Source organism: Trachinotus anak, unplaced genomic scaffold (genome assembly GCF_046630095.1).
Source record: "Trachinotus anak isolate AG129_WGS33_773 ecotype Australia unplaced genomic scaffold, CSIRO_AGI_Tana_v1 ptg000028l, whole genome shotgun sequence".
Lineage (NCBI taxonomy): Eukaryota > Metazoa > Chordata > Actinopteri > Carangiformes > Carangidae > Trachinotus > Trachinotus anak.
The window spans coordinates 6,158,470-6,178,240 of record NW_027273879.1 but is presented as its reverse complement, the minus strand read 5'-3'; the positions used below and the strand labels follow the sequence as shown (position 1 = coordinate 6,178,240).

Genomic DNA, 19,771 nt, shown 5'->3' with positions numbered 1-19,771 from the left:
TACACTTGTGCATGTAAGCACTGTGAATTCCATCCCTCCTCGCTCTCTCTCTCTATCTCTCCACTGTTTTCTTTCGCCTCTCCCTCAACAAGATTTGATTCCTCTGCTAATATCCTTCATTTTTTCCTCTTTTTTTTTTGCAATTTACAACTAAGAGACAGGGATTTCGATTTCATAGCAATCCACACTTTTCTTTTAGCTTTTCTTCCTCCTCCTGTAAAGTGTGAAATCCTGTTTGTTAATTGATTGATTTCAATTCAAATCTCCGAGTGGAATGATTATGCAGTAACTGTGTGTATGTGTGTGTTTGTGTATTTGACACTGTCATCTGTGCATCACTGTGTGTTAAAGAGAGATAAGGAGAGTACAAAAATGAGAGGACTAGAGGAGAAGGGAGGGGGAAAAAAAGTGGGAGCACACACGAGTGCACAACTTAAGTCTGTGTTGTTGCTCACCTCATTAAATTGGAGAGAGAGAGCATGAGAGTGTGTGTGTGATACGTCTTAATCAGACTCTTGTAACTGTGTTCAGTGATCAAACCTGCAATGAGTGGCCATACTCAAAGTGCTGCATCCGGCTGTGCTGTCACACGGAGCAGAACGACAATCCTACCAAGCCAGAAAACTGAACTCCCAAAACTGATGTGATTTAAAATGACACCGTGGCGCACATAACTGTGCACCAAGACACGCACTGTGCTCCGGCTGCTCACATGTAAAACAAGCAATAAATATGCAGAAATTCACGCATGCATCCATCCACATACCTGTAGATGATGCAGGCACAGTCCCTGCAGGTCCCACAGTTCTCAATGTCCTGTCCGGTCCTGTAGGAATGTCTTCTGTTGAGAAGCACAGAGATGACATATCAGGGGTAAAAGAGTGATGTTGTGTGTGTGTGTGTTTGTGTGAGCCCACAAAGACATATTCAGGTTATCTTCTCCCTCGTTGAACTGAATTTCTGACACACTCATCCCTGCAAATATACCAATCTCCTCTCTGAAATCACCCCTGATCATTTTTTAATGAGCGATACCCCTTCCAACAGGCTCAGGCTGTTACGTAAACCATGAGTCACCCTATCACTCCAGGCATAAAATAATGCTTATGAGGTAAAAGTCAAGTTTGCATGCATTAGACTTAGTCCCATCACTGATTTCTTATACTGGAGCACGCAAGATATGTCACTTTATGAGACAGACGATCGCACAGTCACATGTTCAAATGTCAAAGTATAGTGTTGGCATTAGCGTTACCAGTGTGATTTGGATTACGCTGCTCAGATATCAGTCAAGCCTTTCCATGGATTCATAGACACACATCCATCCGTGTCTGTCGCTTCCTATCCAAGAGTTTTCTTGTCCCCGCATCGTGTACTATTTTGGTGTGATAAGGCGGGAGAAATTACTAAGCAGCTTACAATGTAGGAAGCAGATTAATTAAAGACTTGATGAGAATGGTAAAGGGTTTACACTAAGAGGCGTGGAGCATCTGAATCCACCAACATGATGACAGCCAAATGCTGATTTCTATCTATCCCCGTCTGCTGCATACATACATGAGGGCAGAGATGCTGCAAAATACGTGCAACCAGTCTCCCAAAAGTCTCCCTGTGGTCTGACATGACATAAATTCTTAAGCATATCAGGAGTTGAGACTTGAATGACTGACATGAGACTTCATAAAAATAACTAAAGATGTTCCTCTAACTTCTGTCTTTTTTTCAATCAGGTATTTTCTTTTTCCATCTCCTTTTCCTTATCATTTTTACCCAATTTTTCATTGTGTCCTGTCCATACAGCTTTTTGTTGCCAAAGTATTTACAATGCTTACAATGCTGGGATTGGCTATAAATAGAGAAGCTGCATCACAGCAAAAGCTTATGCACAACAACCATCTATCTGTAATATTCACAGCCCGTGATGCAGGGAGGTTATTACTGCCGGGTTGTGGATATTCCCTTTTTGGTGAAGAATAATCTGCCTGCAAAAACACACTTGTCTACTCCTTTCCAGGAGAGAGGAGACAGTCTTTTAGTTGCAAAGATATGGTCACATTATAATGTCTGCTCCTCATTTGTTTTTGTGTGGAGAGAACCTGAATCTTGCTTGAGAAATTAACTGTCTGGGAATAAAACAGCAGGCACTTAGGCTACATGCTGACATTTACTTTCCAGGTCTCCAAAATACCAGGTGCTCATAATTTACGTACTCCTGCCCCGTTCTCTATCTTTCTATCTTTCTATCTATCTATCTATGTTGGCCACAAATTACCAGATGGTTTTCCACACAACACTTGGCCCTGGGATGAGAGCCCCCTGTTAGCCCTGGGTTTACAGCTCCATTACCCTGAGGCCTCAAGTCATTTCACATTTACAACTTCAAATGTGGGGTAGCTCATCTTTTGGCCGAGGGCTTTCACACTACATTTAAACTAAGGCGAACCCTTTTCAAACCCCAGATTTAACCCTGGGCTATGCAACATTTCACACTGCTGTTAACACTAACTTTGACCACCACCTTGGACATGTGGTGCAAAGAACAATATGAAATTTAAAAACTGAATACCTGGGGTACATTTTTAACCTTTCGAATGTAAAATTTGGTAAAAGTTGACTCAGGATTAGTCAAGCAAGTCACCCAAGTCAACACTTGCAAACATATTGTATGCATGTGTGAAGTCTAATACTGAACTGCACCCTAGAGCAGGGTTATTCTTGACTTTTCAAGTTTAGCAGCAGGAAAATATGGTTAGGGTAATTTTGGATTGAACAGTCCTCACATCGTTTCAGTAAAGAAACCTTCCAAGACATTTACTTTGTGCTCTGATTTCCAGGTGTCAGCCCTTAACTGCTTGCCATTGCCCTGCATTCAGCAATACAATGGCCTGTTTTGGTGAGACAATGAAATATAAGCCAAATAATAAGCCAAAATACTGCACAGCATTTTAGAATACTATCAGACAGGATTTTGCAATTTTTAGTTATCACAGCAGCAATCATTTCATCTTTTGTCATCAGGTAAACAATAGAAATATGTTCAAGTTGTATCTTACGACCTGATAAAAGGGTCTAATCAAGCTCAAAACATTGTTGATTAAAATAGATCTGTGGTTTGGAGACAGTGTGCAGGCATTACCTTTCCATTCTTATAATGTGAACTGTCCTACCGAAATGAAATATTGCCTCACCCGTCTCTCTCAGCTTCCTTCTTCTCAAGGTCTTGAATGACATCCAGCAGGACCTTAATGGTGTTTTGGCTGGTCTCCAGGACCCCCTCCAAGCTTTGGAGCTGGTTCTGCAGGCTACGAATATCATGCAGGGGTCCATTGGGACTCAAGAGCTTTTCTGTCACTCTGGCCGGGTCCAATTTACACCTGGCCCCAGACACCAACCCTCCAAGAATTTCCTGGACCTGTCTTAGTGTGTCAGCTTGGGTGGCAGTCAGGGGTCCAGCTGTAGACCGCTCCCCAGAAGCAGAGCAGCCCCTGGCTCCAGAGCAACCCTGCTGGTCTGAAGGGAGAGGGTGTTGGCTGTTGGGAGTGTTGGGCCTGGTGCTGGCTCCTGAGCAGAGCATTTTGTGTAGTGCCCCAAGCTGAGCCTGGGCTGAGCTGAGACAGCTGGGCTTAAAACAGGCCTTGGCAGGAGAGGATGAGGAGGACTGCTTCTCTCCCTTCATCACAGCAACTGGCGGGGTTTGAGCTCTGAGCTTCAGAGAGCTGGCTCTCTCACAGAGCTTGGGCGAGTCTGTACATTTTATACCTTCCTTTTTCTCCTTCTCCCTGTCTTTATCTTTCTCGCTGGCCTTGCTGTCTGCCCTGAGCATGGGTGTTCGGATTGCAGGACCTGGTGGATCATTTCCCTTTTTGCGAGGCGTGTAGGGTGGAGGTGGTGGGGGAGGAGGTGGAAGTCGAATGCCCCTCTTATCCTGAGCATTGTAGGAGGCCTGAGAGGGGGGTGTGTATGGTGGTGCAGCACGAAATGTGGAAGAGTACAGAGGAACGGCTTTAGTTGGTGTTGCACAAGGTTGCACATTTGGAAGAGTGGACGCATATGTTTTCACAAGTGGAGGCGGAGAAGTGCAAGATTTTAGGTTTGGGGCGGGGGAGGAGTAGGGGGTTATGCCTGTGTTGGCAGAGGAAGTATTTTGAAGAGCTTGACATGGGATGTTGCAATGAGATACAGTTTGTATTAGAGTTGCATATGAAGGTGAAGTTGAATTGAGGTGAGGGGCATGGGGACCAACTGGATGTGTGGTAGTGTAATATGATATAGAGGTGCAAGACAGGGCTGTCTGAGTGACAAATGTACAGGGTGTTAGATTTGTAGGAGGTGTGGCATTTGATGAATTGTATGGTGATTGATGCGTTATGTTTGGGGCAGTGGCTGGATGTCTAGCGGGGTCAAAGTGAGTTACACTGAGGGTCGTAGTTGGGGTAGGGGTAGGGGTAGAGCAGGTTAAGGGAGTGGATGATACTATGTTTGAGCTAGGAGAGGTGCAGTTTTGAGTAGGGCATGGTGGTGCAGTTGAGGAAGGACAGGAGCAGACAACAGCTGTGCTGGGGGTTGTTGGTGGTGACACAACAGTATAATAGGGGATAGGGTTTTGGACAACAGTGGGTGTAGAAGTGGAGCAAGCAATGGGAAGTGCTATGGGCGGAGGTGGGGTGGTGCAAGCTGGCTTGGCTGGAGAGGAGCAAGGTGGCTTAGCGCAGTGTTCAGGGTTCTGTGGTGGTGCACTTGTAGGTGGAGGAGAGACAGAGTAAGGCACAGTAGTTATTTGGGTGGTGGAGGGGTCTTGAGTCTCAGTTGGGGATACAAGACTCTCAGATTGAATTTGCACTGAGCTGAGTGATACTGTCAGAGGTGGGGAAGCACAGGGGCTGTACGTTTGGGTCTGGGTAGTGCAAGGTTGATTATCTGGAGGAGAGTGACAGGGAGAGCCAGTTTGTATTTGAGTGGTGCACTGTTCAGCATTTGGAGGTAGGGCTGGACAGGAGTTGGCAATTTGAATTTGGGTTGTGCATTGTTTGTCACTTTGTTTGTCACAACGTGAAGACTGATGTCGGGTCTCAGTTTGACTTTGGGCGGTGCAATACTTCGAATTTTGTGATGTGGAAGGGTTCTCAGTTTGAACTTGAGTGGTGCAAAGTTTGGTATTTGAGAGTGGTGGGGATGGACTGGGACTTTCAGTCTGAGTGGGAGTGGTGCAGTAGTGCACTTCCTTTCCAGGATCACTTGTTGTCCTGTTCAGCCGCTTTCTCCTCCTGACCACTGAGGGAGTGCTGCTTCCCTGCCGCTTGGGGACATCACGGCAGGATACAGAGGAACAGTGATATGGCTCAGTGATGTGAAGGACTGAAGGGGGACAGCTGTGCCTTGAGCTTTTTACCACACTAACAGCTGATTTAATATCTGTCCTGGAGACTCTAGACCTCCGTTCCACCACAGTTCGTTCCCCAGGACCAGGAGGACCGTTCTGGTCCTTGGACCCAGGCAGCAACACATGGTTTTGTGTAAGATACTCATCTTGAGAGTCATGTTCGTCGTCCCCATCCACGCCAACTGAGTCCCCAAGGCTGTGGCTACGTGTGTGGGTGGAAGAAAGGGACTGGGGCTTTTTGAGGCATGGGGAGGTCTGGATGGCTGTGCTGGTGCTTGTATTGGGCCTGCGTGTCATTGGCAAAGTTAGGGAGTTAGTCTGTGGTGGAGCCCAACATCGACGTGTAGGACCAGGAGTCAGTGGATGAGGAGGGGCCCTGGCTAAGAAAGCAGCCACCACTTCTATAGTACTTGCCATGTCCCCGCGAACGGCCCCCACCACAGAGGTTTGGCCAGGTAGACTGTCAGTCCGTGGCCCATCCCTGTCAGTCCATGGCTGGGGGGATCTGCTGCTGTGTTTACGAAGAGGATGTGGGCTGTCACAATCTGTGGCAGACCTCTGATGGCTGTTGTTTTCTCCCGTTCCGCTGTTGCCACTGCTGCTGCTGCCATCCTCCAGGTCTTTAAAGCGGACCTGGTGGGTGCGGTTGCGGCGCCGCTTTAGGCGGCTCTCAATATCTGGGGAGTCTCGATTGAGCAGCACAGAGCGCACAGTCATTGTCCCAGGCAGCTTGTCCGCCAAGGTGCTCTTGCCGTTGGTTTGGCCTGTGAGCAAGTGGTTGGGCTCTTTGCTCACCATTTCTCTTGTGTCTCTTGCTCCCCCAACATCCACAGGCTCTGCAGGCAGTTTGATGTTGTGAAAGCCCACTTGTGTTAGTGTGTCAACAAGAAAAGTGACCTCTTCTTTACTGTATGTTAGTTATAACAGTGAGAGATCTGTACAATTGATTGAGTTCCAGTTTCATCACAGAACAGACTGAGAATATAGCTGTCTCTTCACGGGGCTGCTCAGGTAACCTCTATACACCAAGACCTTCCCTTGCAAGTAGCGTTGTCCTCAAGACAGGATGGATGACCATATTCACAGTTCAACATGTAGTAATATTAAGCACATTAAGTAAAAACTGAGTACAGATCACTCTAATAAATGCTAACCCAAAGAATGTTGTGGGTCTTTACTCTCACGCTCATACAAAAATAAATATATGCAGCATCAAATATTCTTTAAAATGAGCATGTGAGAAGTGTCCATACTGTTCTGTGTCTTCAGATGTTATGCACTTTTGCTTCTTATTCCCATTTCTCTTTAACTTTCCAGGGAGATGAACTCTAGAAGAGGCTGGAGAAGGGGAATGCAACCTGTCCATCCTTTCTTTGTCCATCACATTGGCTTGTCTACTTGGCGGGCCCTCCTTGTCTACCTGCATCGTCCCCTGGGCCCTCAGGAGATTGGATGGCCAAAGTATGTGATGGGCCTGCATTCTTCCCCATCTCTTGTAACTTTTTTTGTTCTTCCTCTCTTCTTTTTGATTTTATCACTCTCTCCCTCGGTTTCTGTCTTTCACAGCTGCTCTCTCAGTGACTCATTTCTCTCATGGCTGAAGACACAGAGAACTCCTGAAGACAACAGAAAGACAAAGAGAAAGAGAGAAGAGGAGTGAGAGACTGTAATTGTTTCCGTATTATTGCATTTCCATTGAAACACAACCTTGTTCCTCAGGATAATGAAGAAGATATAAGATAGGCAGCTATTTTAAAAATTCATGAGAGCAGGGTCAATGCAGAATGGGAAAAGAAGACATCAATTCAGAGAAAGTAATGAAAGGATGGAGGTGGCAATAGAAACAGAGAAAGAATCAGAGTGTAGGAAAAACACTAGGTATATCATTAGCAATAGACATATATCCATCCAAAAACAAGAGAAAAGAGATTGTAATTAAGGCCCATTCACACTGGCTGAGGGGGATACTTATGGTTTGTCTATTTCATATTACTCTCTCTGCAATTCCCTTTTTTAAATTAATGTCTTTTGTATGTATGCATGCAGGTAGTACTGACACTGTTATTAAAAGTAGCTGTATTGTAGTAGCAGCAGCGGCACTGGTGGTGCTCAGTATTATTCCTGCTCATGTGCACACAGTGTGACTCTTATTTTATTCCTCATCTGCGTGTGTCTTACAGATTTTTCTTTTCCTCCATGTTTAACAGTCTGTGGCCCTGTTATCAGTCCTTGATGATCTGCCATGGTGACATCCTTTCTGATTCATCTGGTCACTGTATGACAGTCTGTCCGACATGCTGTGGTTAGTAGTATGTTCTCGTCACTCTGATTCTGCGATCCACTTTTGACAATCTATGGCCGTGATACATATATATATCACTTCCATTTCCTGCCCGTGCCACTGGCAGTCAGGCGTGATGCTGTCATTTGCCTTCCACAATCTATGGATCTGTGCCTTGTTATCTCCTTGTGATAGCCTCTGACATTGACAGGCCTGGGCTAATTCTGTGTGCGAGTGTGACTGGCCGTTATTCTGTTCCCCCTCTCTTCTGTGGGAGGGGTAATTAGTGACTCCTTCACAGCTCCCAGGTTATTTAGGGAGAGAGATACCCGAGGGGCTGCCACTTTTATTTACATCCACTGTTTTCTCTGTTTCTCTCTCAAGCTCTGAAGAGGAGGATCTTTGTCACAACCACGCCCCCACCGTCAACCCCGTTAAAAACATGGTGATTAGGATTAATTATGATTAAAGCCACAGCAGACAGAACCTTGGGGGGAAATAGCAGCCATACAAACTATATATTAGATATATTAACAGACCGTGGGTCCTCATTTTACTTTCTTATCACTGCAGTGTATAGAGATGAGCTGTTCAACTATGATTCACACAGAAGACCAAATCACTCTGGGTAATAGTACACATTCACTCAGCCACAGAGGACTGAATCCTGCACTACAGAGGCTAGAAAACAAAGGCAAAGGCACATCTATGGCATATTACTGACACTGTTCATTTGACCTTGATGATGATTTTCTTCCTTAGTAATCCCTGGATAAATTCATGTTTCCACTTCTCCTATTTTTCATTAATACGCCATTTCACACCAGTCATCAGTCTCCCTCTCCACCTCTTGTGAAAAGTACTCTATTGTCAACCTTCACCCAGACAGATTTTCCTCCGAGTTTCATCCACCCCTCGCAGGACCATTACCCTCACTCAATCGGTGGGGTGTCATCCTGATCCTGCCTTCTTTCTATCTTTCTTCCATCTGCTCCCTCTCCTTTTTTGTTTCCACCCCTGTCACTCGCATCTTTCTTCCTTCCACCACCACCTCCACCTCCACCTCCACCTCCACCTCCACCACTTGCCCCGCTGCAATCTCTCCCGCTGCCTCTTTTGGTATCACATCCCCTCCTCCCTTTCGATCTGTGAACTACCCTTGGATCAAAATTTACGCTGACACTTTAATGAATTCAGACCTTCTTAATGCCGCGCGGCCTCACTCCTGTGGGTGAGGCCAGCCCTTTCCCACATGTGACATTTTCATGTTGAGCTTTATTGGCAGACAAGAGATAAATCACCAGGCGGGAGGAGGAAGGTGTGCAACGGCATAATGCCAGCAAGGGTCATAACTCTTTCCGGTTATTATTTAAGATTTACTACAGCCTCCTTGCTAGATGCCTACCTCTCTGAGAAGGCTTTACTGTGAATATAGGCTTCTATCCTCTTCCCTGTGTGTGTGGTTTTGTGACTGGGTATATGTGTGTGATGATAATGCTAAGGTCACATCTGATCTCCTTGTGCTAAGCCATGCTGACTCCAAGAAACATATCTGATGCATGCAAAATTCAAGAAGCCCAGACTCTGGTTGCACAGATCTAATAATATTCTGAGTATGAGTCTTTCAGGGATGTTGAGAATTGCATCCATGCCAATAACGCACCTTTGGGTCTCACTGCGCTGAGGAGGTGGAAGGTGCTGTGGATTGAATTGTTATGTAAAGGCATGTCAGATCTGATTGTCTAGGCACGCTTAAATTTGTCAGACAGGACTGAGATGAAGAGGAGGCATGGAGAGGAAGAGGAAGGAGAGGAGGTAGACATGCTTGGTTATATTTAGAGATGCTATGAGACACATAGCAAACTGAGAGGAGTAGGAATCTAAATAAGTAGGAGGGAGAAGAGGCGGTGGGAGACAGGCAGAGGTAGGGGGACAGGGAGCAAAGCAGGAGGGAACAACCCCTGGCAGCAGAGGAAATGTCATGGTTAGGGTTCAGTGAAGTGGCAAATCAGGAGCATCAGCGTGTCAGGGCATTTAAGGGGGAACTGGAGAGGAACTAAGCAAAGCTATATGATCAGTTATTGGTCCTGTGAGCACAAGGAACAGTAAGAGTTATACCTGGCTCTGTCAGAAGAATTTACAACACAGTGAGCTCACAGAACAGATGTAAAGCGCATAAGCCTTTTTGGTGTTTGCATTCTTGTCCAAAGAGATCTTGAATTCAAGAACAACTCCTTGAGAGCTGCCTGTAGATGAGTATTTGTTAGGTAAGCATTGTGTGCAGCGGAGCACAGCACAGCAATGTCTCAAACACGAGGACGGTGCATTTTATTTCATACAATAAAACGAACAAGCACATAAAAAAAAATGCAGATGTAAGCCCACAAAGGAGTTAGTGCGCACGAAGATTTGTATGTCTGCATACATACATAAGCAATGCTAAGGCAGAAGTCAACTGCAATCTAAAATGATGCTGCTTTAGTAGAGAGGAGTAAAGGAATATGTAAAGTACATCATGGAAGTGAAGCCAAGGCATCACCTTCACTGGTCTGGGATCAATCTTCACTGCTTTTACTGAAAGCAGGAAACAGTCTTACTGATGGAGCTGCCTCTGACTGATGAAATCTTAAGCCTGATCATGCTTAACAGCAAATGAAATTAACACAAACAAACACAAATGAAATTATGATTCTTAATTCATTATATATCTGAGGCAACACAGTGAACACAACCATTGTTATTCATGTCAGATACTGAGGGTAATAGCAGCAAGATGCAAATGCTAGTTTGTTTGTTTATGACTGTGTAGTGGCATCTAATTTGGCCAGTTACCGTCAGACATCGCTGCAATAGCCATATTTCACCAGGCACTAGCTGAAGCAGAAGTTTTACATAATCAACGTCTGCAAACAGAGAGCCAGGATGTTTCTAATTGATTTTCTTTCCCTATCAAAATAAAACTATTGCCCAGGTGGAAACTATCATTGCTGAGTAATTACGTAAAGATGGAAGCACCCTGATGTGAACTTGGCCTCTACATGCCAACTGCTACCTTCTACTGCTACCTGCTACCTGGACAAGAACACAAATAAATTCTTGAACACACATATGGTGAAACTACAAATCAATACAGAGTGACCAAAAATAAAAAATATGCAAGAAAAATCCCTTTAAGAGTGTTGCCCCTGTCCCCCACCACTTGCACCACTACCCCAAGTAAGTGGTTACACATATCTGATCTTCATAGAAGCAGCCTCCCAGAATTCAATGTTGTCACCATAATTATTTGCTGCAGAACCTACTACTGCTCTTATTTATGCCTCAGCACAGTAATGCAAATATTTCAAGGTTAAACATCACTTTCACAGTCCCACAAACAAACACAAATGTTAGCTCACAGAGTCACTGGCCAGCTCATTACTAAAGGGGACAGTGTGGCCACCCTACTTGTTCCAGTTTCCTTGAAGGATGGCCGGATTACTGCTAACTTTTAGAGTGTGAGTGCCAGAAATGATTTGTTCCATCTGTCCTCTTTTGACCAAAATCCTCTGCCTAATATGAAATCCCTATATGTAGGCCAATGGATTGCGATAAGCATACTTAGCCAACTGTGAGCAAATTCGAGGATGTTTGGGAATCTGTGAAAGAAAGCCAGAGTAAACATTGTTTTCTTCCCTGCACTCATTCTGCAGCCTAATTGTCTTGTTTCTCTGGCTGGTTAGTTCTTTTGTGCTCTAGCTTTTGTGCATCTCTTCTCCACTCTGCCACAAGATTCGGAGAGGTTAAATGTTCCAAACTTCTCTGTGTGAATTATCAGCGACAAGACAGAACAGGTGGCCTGACTGACATGTCCAGTGCATAGCAGCACGCTCCATGTAGGTGCATAGAGCGTGGTCTGCTCCCTGGGGGTTACTCTCTGCTGGGCTGTCGTGCTGCAATGTCCCTGTCTAAACTAATGTCCCAAGAGTACATCATAGTGTGTTACCTATGAAGCCAAACTGCTGTCAGTCCAGAGAAAACACCTGGCCGGCGGACAGACAGATTATTAGAGCATGGAAAACGAAAATTAAAGTAAAGGAATAAGAGAGGACTACATTCACTTCTGTTAGGTAAAGCGAGAAAATGAAGCGGTGGAGCCAGATGACAGATTTATAAGCAATGTGAGAAAAGGATTAAGTGTTAGACAGAAAAGACAAAGCTGGGAGACGGAGATAGCTGACCCCTTAAAAGACACGCTGATGAGATAAGATGAAAGGAAACGATACTGTAGTGTGGAGCAGAGGGAGTGCGAGAGAACAAGTGGAAAGAGTTGTGCGACGACAGACAGGATTAACAGCACAGCGTTTCTTCACACAGCGGATGTGTGTGTGGACAAATGTGCACCTGTGCGTGGGGAGTGCATGCATGTGTGTATGACTGTGCATCTGCATGCATGAGAGAGCGCGTGTGCAATTACATTTATATCATGAATGTCAATGACAGAATTACTAAGTGACAAGTTAATTGAGAAGAATGTGCAAACTACAATAAACTATTGATGATGATGATCATGATGTTAAAGCACATTAATGTTACTGAGATGCATTAACGATTTCACACATCACTCACAAGAATCTTCAAAATGAAATGCTCATGCAGCCAGAACAGTATGCTTTGATGCACTGGACATTGCTTAGACACACACATACACACACACACACACACACACACACACACACAGATCCATACAAATGGAATTCCCTCACTTAGTGCCTCCTCCTCTTCAAACTTTCTGCGTATACCCCCCCACACACCGCGCGCACACACACACACACACACACACATACACATACACACATGCGCGCGCAAACAGTCCTGCTCCTGACAAATATGCAATGAAAGCACGCTGCTGGAATCTGCAAAGCTACATCACTGACAGACCAATCTAAGCTCCTCACTCTTTAAAGCTTCTCATAAAGCTGCACAATCTCGGAAAATAACTCCCACACCTGCAGTGAAGCAAATCCCAGTACCCAAACAGCCACACACACACACGCACATACACACACACACAATTTCCCAAACACAGGCACACTATGAGCACATGAACACACCCCCATTGTCAGAATAAATACGTGCGCACGCACACGCGCGCGCACGCACACACACACACACACACACACACACACACACACCTGCCAAACACATAAACAAAATGTATGCATGCACGTGTGCGCACACATGCAAGGACATACACTGCCTTTCTTTTCATTGTAAATTCAGCAGAATGTAAAAAACAGCCAAAGTGTCACTGTACATAAAATGAAAACAGATACTTGTATGATGTTTTTAAATCTGTCCTCAGCTCTGATCTTTCTCACTTCGTTATCTCTATGGTGATGCTGAGAGAAGGCTGATGGGGAGATCGCTCTACTATCTTCCATCAGGACAGAGGACAGAGTCACACATACCACATCTCTCTCTTCCTGTTTCCCTCTGTGTTGTCTCTTTCTCCTACAAATGCTTGCTCCTCTTCTCTGCTGTTCCTTCACGTCTCTTCCTCCCATTCTTCCATCCCACTGACGTTCATGTTTGCTTTTATTCCCACCTCTCTGTCACTGCTGCTCGGTGAGCTTCGTACTGTTTCCTTTCCTCTGTGTAGAGTCCATCTGCTCCTCTCTTGTCTCCCTTTCCTCTCCTCCTCACCTCTTCCTCCTCTCCTCTCTGGCTGTGTCTTCTTCTAGCTCTCCCTCCTCTTCTTCCGTGGATTCATGCCTTTCACGTGGGAACCTTTTTATCCATCCCTCAGAGCTCTGAGCTCTGCTGTGCCTACCTAGCTGTCTGAGCGTTTATGCTGTGAGTGGAAGTGAATGGACAGGAGGGGGAGCAAGAAGACAAGAGTGAGCAAACAGGCAGTTATCCTCTCAGATGCTCCTCTCAGTTCTCCCCGTCTTGCTCCTTTCTCCTCTCTCCCCCTTTCTCTCTGCGTCTCTCCATCATGACCTCCTCTCCGTGTCGCCATGCAAGCCCCTCTATCCTTGTAAGCAAAGGGAGGGAAGGGGGGAGGAGTGTGGGATGGAGAGTAGGAGGCAGAGAGAGGAGGAGCTACTGAGTCGGTCTAATTAAAAAGCAGAGTATGTACAGCTGCAGAGAGCAAAGAGGGAGAGAAGCGAGAGGAGGAGAGGGGAGGAGAGAGGGGAGAGAAGTGATCCAGGGGGCGGAACCAAGGGACAAGGAGGGAAGAAGCAGTCAGTAGGGGGTGGAAATGAGGGGGGCACGAGGTGGTTCGGGGGGGTTGGTGGTAGAGAGCCGCTAGTAGTGTGAGGTGGGGAATAGGAAAGAGCTGACAGGACACCAAGGTCAGCTAGAGAGGAATGCAGAAAGGTCATGCATAGAGAGAGGGAGGAAGAAGGGGGAGAGAAGGAGGGAGAAGGAGATAGGAACAGACAGGTAGAATTATTCTACAGATATCTCCCATATGAACGGGGGGCAGAGCCGGGGAACCGTGACCAGCAGGATAATAGAGACACATGGACAATGGCCCTCTGAAGCAGAGGCAGATCCACAGTCAGCGAAGGTTAAACCACTCCAGTGTTTTCAGGCCTCTCTAAATTAACATGCGTAAGTGTTGTGCATGCAAATTAAAAGGCAAAACACCCAACTGTATAAAACTAATCATGTATTTTTTGCTTGGGTTGTCTCCTGTCTGAAGTTCTGAGCATGGGGAATATGTTGTTTTTGTCCAGGCATGATGACTAGAATAAATGGATTTCTTTTCTTTTTGTTGTTTCTTATTGTTGCACATCGACCACATCATGACTGCACCGGCTGTTGTCACCTGAGGCTGGATAGTAGAAATCACTCTAACAGTGGAGATAGAGAGATAAAGTCTACACCGAAATGCCTTCAGGGCTGAGACATCTCATCCCATTTTATCAGCTCTGATCACTTATCTTGTCCTATCACCTCTCTTTCTATCAGACTTGCATTAAAATCTCAGTGAATCTGGTTTTTACATCTCTCAGATGTTCTACTTATACACTTTCAGACCCAGTTTCTGGGAATCATCATTCAAATGGATTTCAAATACAATTTCATGGAAAGAGCACAATTATTTCCACGGAATTTACAGTAATAAGAGCTGAATGGACAGGCCACCAGCTGCAATTCTGATACATAATGGTATATAATAGGATATAATGTACCCATGGAGCACATGGAATATACATATGGACATGGAGCCAAGCCTTGTTAAAATATTCCGTACAGTACATGCACAACTTTACATATACAATCTATATACTTTCTGATAGTGACTCACTGTAACCCCCCCATCTGCCCTGAAGATGTAGTGTTGATCAACGGACGCATATTTTATTGATGCACCAATGGCCAAAGCTGTTTTTTTTTCTTGCGCAATATCATTCCAATTAAAAGTGACAACAGATTTCTAGCAGTCTGCCTCTCGGTTGGAACTGGCTCCCTGGGGCATGATACGGCAGGTGCCACAACTTGAATGTGAAAAGAGTGTTTCTTTTTCAATTTTGTGAAAAATTGCTTTGTCGAACAGTCTGAAGAACCACCAATCGCAAGTGTATACAATTTTTTGCGACATTTGAGTTTTCTGAAATTTACGTGTTTCCAGTAGTCATTTCAAGTTCGCAATTTCAAACAGCGTATTGAGTAGGTTAATGGAAACCCACCTAATCACCACCAACCCTTCCCGGCAAGAAACCACGTTTGGCAGCTGAGAAAACTTACTGTACAAATAGCCCCTTTAAAGAACCTGAAAAAGTTATTAAAGAACCTTTTGCTTTTGGTTTAGAATTCATATTACTTGACGTAATATTCAAGACTGATATTTTGTAGTCATCTCTAGGATGAAGTACTTTGAAACTTTAATAAATTATATTTGTTATCCAGATAAGTCAGGAACAGGCCCCAGGATCTGCACCTGCAGCTTGGTGGAAGCAGAGTGACGCATTGGTTGAAGGGGTGTTCGGGGTCATGTGCTGTGCTGAGAGCTTTGCTGTAACACGACTGCAGCGACTTTGACGTCTGTGAGAGTTGAAAGACCCAGTGATGTTAGAATCTGTGCATGTTTGTGTCTGTTGGAGTCTGTCAGCATGGTGAAGCAGCAGATGGAGCAGTGGAGGATAATGAAAGGAGGACAGACTCTATGAGGCTTCTAAACAGGCGGCGCAGTCCATCAGCCACAGAGAGGACCTTGAGTTTAGGGACGATAAAGAGCTTCTGCTGGCTGTGTTTATAGGTGGTGTTTAGTTTATTGTCCATAATATTTTGATGATATTTGAAGCTGACCACCATCTAAAGCATCCCGCTGGTGATTAGAGTGGAGTTGTGTGAGGACCAAGACATCTTGGGAGAGCTAAAAAGCACTTCTTTATAGTTTTAGAGGCTTGCGTGCACAGACACAGCAGCTGCCTGCAGACTGCTTTGTGAAATGACAAAAATGAGAACACTAATAGGCCACAATAGACATGTACTGTTGATGTTGCACTTCCCAGACAGAATTTAAAATTACTGACTGCAATGACTCTTTAAAGGGAATATCTATAAATCTACTGTATTTACTGATATTACATATTGAATATACTGCATGTGCTGATAGCATTGTCATTTTTTGTCATCATTCATCTGTGTCAGTGTATGTGGATCTTTGTGCTGTAGAAATTAGTAACATGGCCTTTTTTTAAGCCATGCTAACAACATGTCTCAAGGGATGCTGTCAGTCAGTCCTCAGCTATAGTCCGCACTGTAATATCTCAACAACTATTAGATATGCTCTCCAGAGGACAATGCCTACTCACTTTGGTGATCACCTGACTATATAGTGTGCCCCCACAGGCTGACATTGGTGACTTTGAGCAGAATAGCTTTACAATTATTGGATGGTTTATCATCCATTACAAATTTGGTATACGCAGTCTTCAGGAAGATTTGCAATAACACTGGTGATCCTCAAATCTTTCATTTCGTGCCACCTGACGGTCAAACTTCAATGAGTCTAATACTTTGGTTTATGACCTGTAGCGTAACATAACTGTGACTGACCCCAGTGCAAATAATTTTCTTGTGCCCGATCAAAAAGAGAAACCAGTACTCACCCAAAATTAATTCATCCACAGCGTCTTGAGCTCAGAAAAGTCATTAACAACACTGCTAAGTCCAAATTCCTGCTCAGCTGTTCTCCATTGAGAGTATTAGCATATCCTGCTAACGTTAGCTACACGACAACAATGCTAGCACTGGATGAACTTGAAGCCTGGTGAGTATAAACTTATCTAATGTCGTCAGTTCAGCCGTAAACTCCTCCTGTTCCCTTCTATCCTTCCGCTTCTGAGCGCCACTTGTTTGTTTGGGCTTGTTGAACATTATGCTGCTAACTGAATAATCTATTTACTGAAGAATTAGCTTCTTGCTAAAAGCTTAAGGAAACAAACTGACATCCACTCACATAGGTTATCAGAAATGACTGGAGGAGAGCTGAGTGGACAAATTAGAATTTCCCAGCAGGCCTTAGTGGAGAAGAAAGTAACCAAATTATAAAAGTGGTTGGTAGAAATAATATATATTTTTCCTAAAAGATTTTCTTTTGGAAAATTTCAGTAAAGGCAATAAAAATATAAAAGACTGTGACTCAAAACCGTAAGTGTGATGGGGCCTTGACATCTACCGGGTCATCAAAACGCACCTATTCATTAATGCTATTGTGTAAGTTAATTATGGTAATTAAAATTGTGTGATAATTATCATATTCAGTTGCACTGAACATGAAGCTTGATGACAAGTGTCATGTAGCCATAATAAATTACTATGGTGACCATGATACATTAAATATACATTATTAACTCAATAAATTACCTAAATTAACCAAGTTAAGCCTGCTAAATATCAACGTGCTAACATAGCCATCGTGCCTATGTACAACCCATGGATATATTATAAGACCTTATATTATAAGGTCTTATAATATATCCATGGTACAACCTCACAAAGCTGCTAGCATGACTGTAGACTATAATATCCTACATATAAACAACATGTCAGACTGGAAGAGTGTATACAGTACATAGCATGCACTGCAGCTCTTTTTCTCTCCCTCTCTCTGTCTCTGGCTTTGTGTTGTCCCCATGAGTCCGTTACCGTCCTCATGGGGCAAGCACAGGAACTGTAATTATTATTTATCAAACTAATCCAAAGGCTCCCTGCATATAGCCAATCAGCTCATGTTTTCACAGTGCCCACATAGCCACCACAAGAAACCCACGGGTTGCACTGGCACCCATTAATCAGCCTGCATGACGGAGCGGCTACAAAAAGTGAATTTCAAGCAGATCCTTTAATGTACACTCAGATCAAGTCATCAGTCATAGCCTAATACAAGGTTGTAGGATAGGGGACGTGTCTAATGGTGAGACCTAACCGTGGCCATTACCTGAAAAGGTTTTATTATTTAGCTATCTCACTTTCAAGCATGATGGATGAATGAGGTGGGCAGTCATTTGCTGGACCTGAGTACAGCTGGCATCTCCCTCTTTGATCTCAGCTGGGCCTAGGACATTGTCAGAGATCTTAAGTTCCTTTGATGGATGAGGGAACTTTCCCTGCTTTGTTTCTGGGCCGAACAGTGACTTTCTGTGTCTGTCCTCTTGTCTCGAAACAAGGCTGGAGGTCAGAAGAGAAACGCTGCTTGGCAACATAATAAATGGGTGAGAAGATAGACTGTGAAAGTAGAAAGGTTTCTGGCTGCTGCTACGCACCACAAGGCACTAACAATACTTTGCATTATCCTTAACGCTTCATCTTCTTGTCTACCTCAAATAACTTTTAGAAAGTGATTAACAAAACAGGTTTAGAGGATAAACCAGTTGTATTTTAATCAGCATGGAGCTGTATAGCATGTGATAGCTTTAATTTTGATGGTGGTAAATAAAACTGCTTCAGGACAAGGAGCTTTATGGTATCTCTTTCCACCAGGTGGTGATGTTGTTCTTAAAGTGTTGCATTACAATACACTTTCCAAAAGATTTAGGAAAGCAAAAAAATAAATCTGTTTCTTTTAAATGTTGTGTTCTCATTTGGTCCTGAATGGTTTTGTGTGAACTGAATTGGTAGTTTTTCATAAGGTATACAGGTAAATAATGGGTTAATGCATCATGATGAGCGCTGTCTTTGCATGAGAGTGTAGCGTGTGCATCCTCCTGTGTTGTGTCTCTGTTTGCTCTTGGCTACACGAACGAACTGCAGCACTGAGTCTGTGCACTGATGTCACTGATGCCAAGCGTCTTAAAGGAATGTCACAGAAATAGATGAATCTTTGGCCACAAGGCTCGTTCGATACAACAGAAAAATCTGAAAAAACACTCTTGATGTAATTCCTTTAGGAATTGTTTATATATAGAGCCGAGTTCTCACATGTTCTCCAGGTATATGATGCTGATAAAGTGATGATGCTGCGACCGTGAACATCCTGATCTGCTTTGGTCCATTGCATTTGATGTTTTTAAGGCAGACATCAAAGGGTATTCTACAGCCTATATACAGCTTGCCAAAGATTAAAAAGGGACCTCTCTTTCTAAAAAAATATTTTCTAGAGTTTGCCAATAACTCTAACCCACCCTTATTGTAATACAAAGCCACAACTGAATTTTATTAATTCAACAAATAAATTATTAAATTATTTGGTGCTAGAGCAGAGACATGTCCAAAGAGCAGCTCATAACAAAGATCTATTCCTGGACTAGAGATGAGAAATCTTTATTTTGTATGATTAATTTATCTTTTATTTCTCAAAGCAGGTTACAGTGTAATTTTCAAAATAAACGTGTCAAGTGCAAAAACCTTGATGCCAAGGGTGACCATCATCTACAAACTTTTTAATGATGCATATGTATTTTGATGAATCTGTGTGCAGTCAAGCAATAGATTTAAAACAATGCCTTTTGGGCAAGACACTTACTTGCTTTCTTGCTGAGAGGACTGACACCACTCCCATAGCTAAACACTATTTTTATTTTTTTTTTCCAACTTTGGACAGAGCCAGGCTAGCTGGCTCCCCCTACTTCCAGTCTTTATGCTAAGATGTGCTAGCTGGCTTAAGTGCCTAA

The 19,771-nt window shown here is 43.9% G+C and overlaps 1 protein-coding gene across 3 annotated transcripts in view; it reads right to left on the bottom strand.

The window, feature by feature from the left end:
* The window catches only part of LOC139611761 (uncharacterized), a 37,242-nt gene extending 18,473 nt beyond the window's left edge, over window positions 1-18,769 (bottom strand). Inside the window, exons 1-3 of one of the 3 annotated variants that reach the window (XM_071466656.1) lie at window positions 16,769-18,769; window positions 3,189-6,996; window positions 767-841 (exon numbers count right to left, since the gene is read on the bottom strand). In XM_071466656.1, the coding sequence (XP_071322757.1) occupies window positions 767-841; window positions 3,189-6,178 (3,065 nt within the window). In that variant the 5' untranslated portion in view covers window positions 6,179-6,996; window positions 16,769-18,769. Of the gene's footprint in view, window positions 1-766; window positions 842-3,188; window positions 6,997-13,111; window positions 13,926-16,768 lie in introns of those variants that run through there. The other 2 variants (XM_071466657.1, XM_071466654.1) reach the window with 2 other exon arrangements.
* Window positions 18,770-19,771: the final 1,002 nt, after the last annotated feature.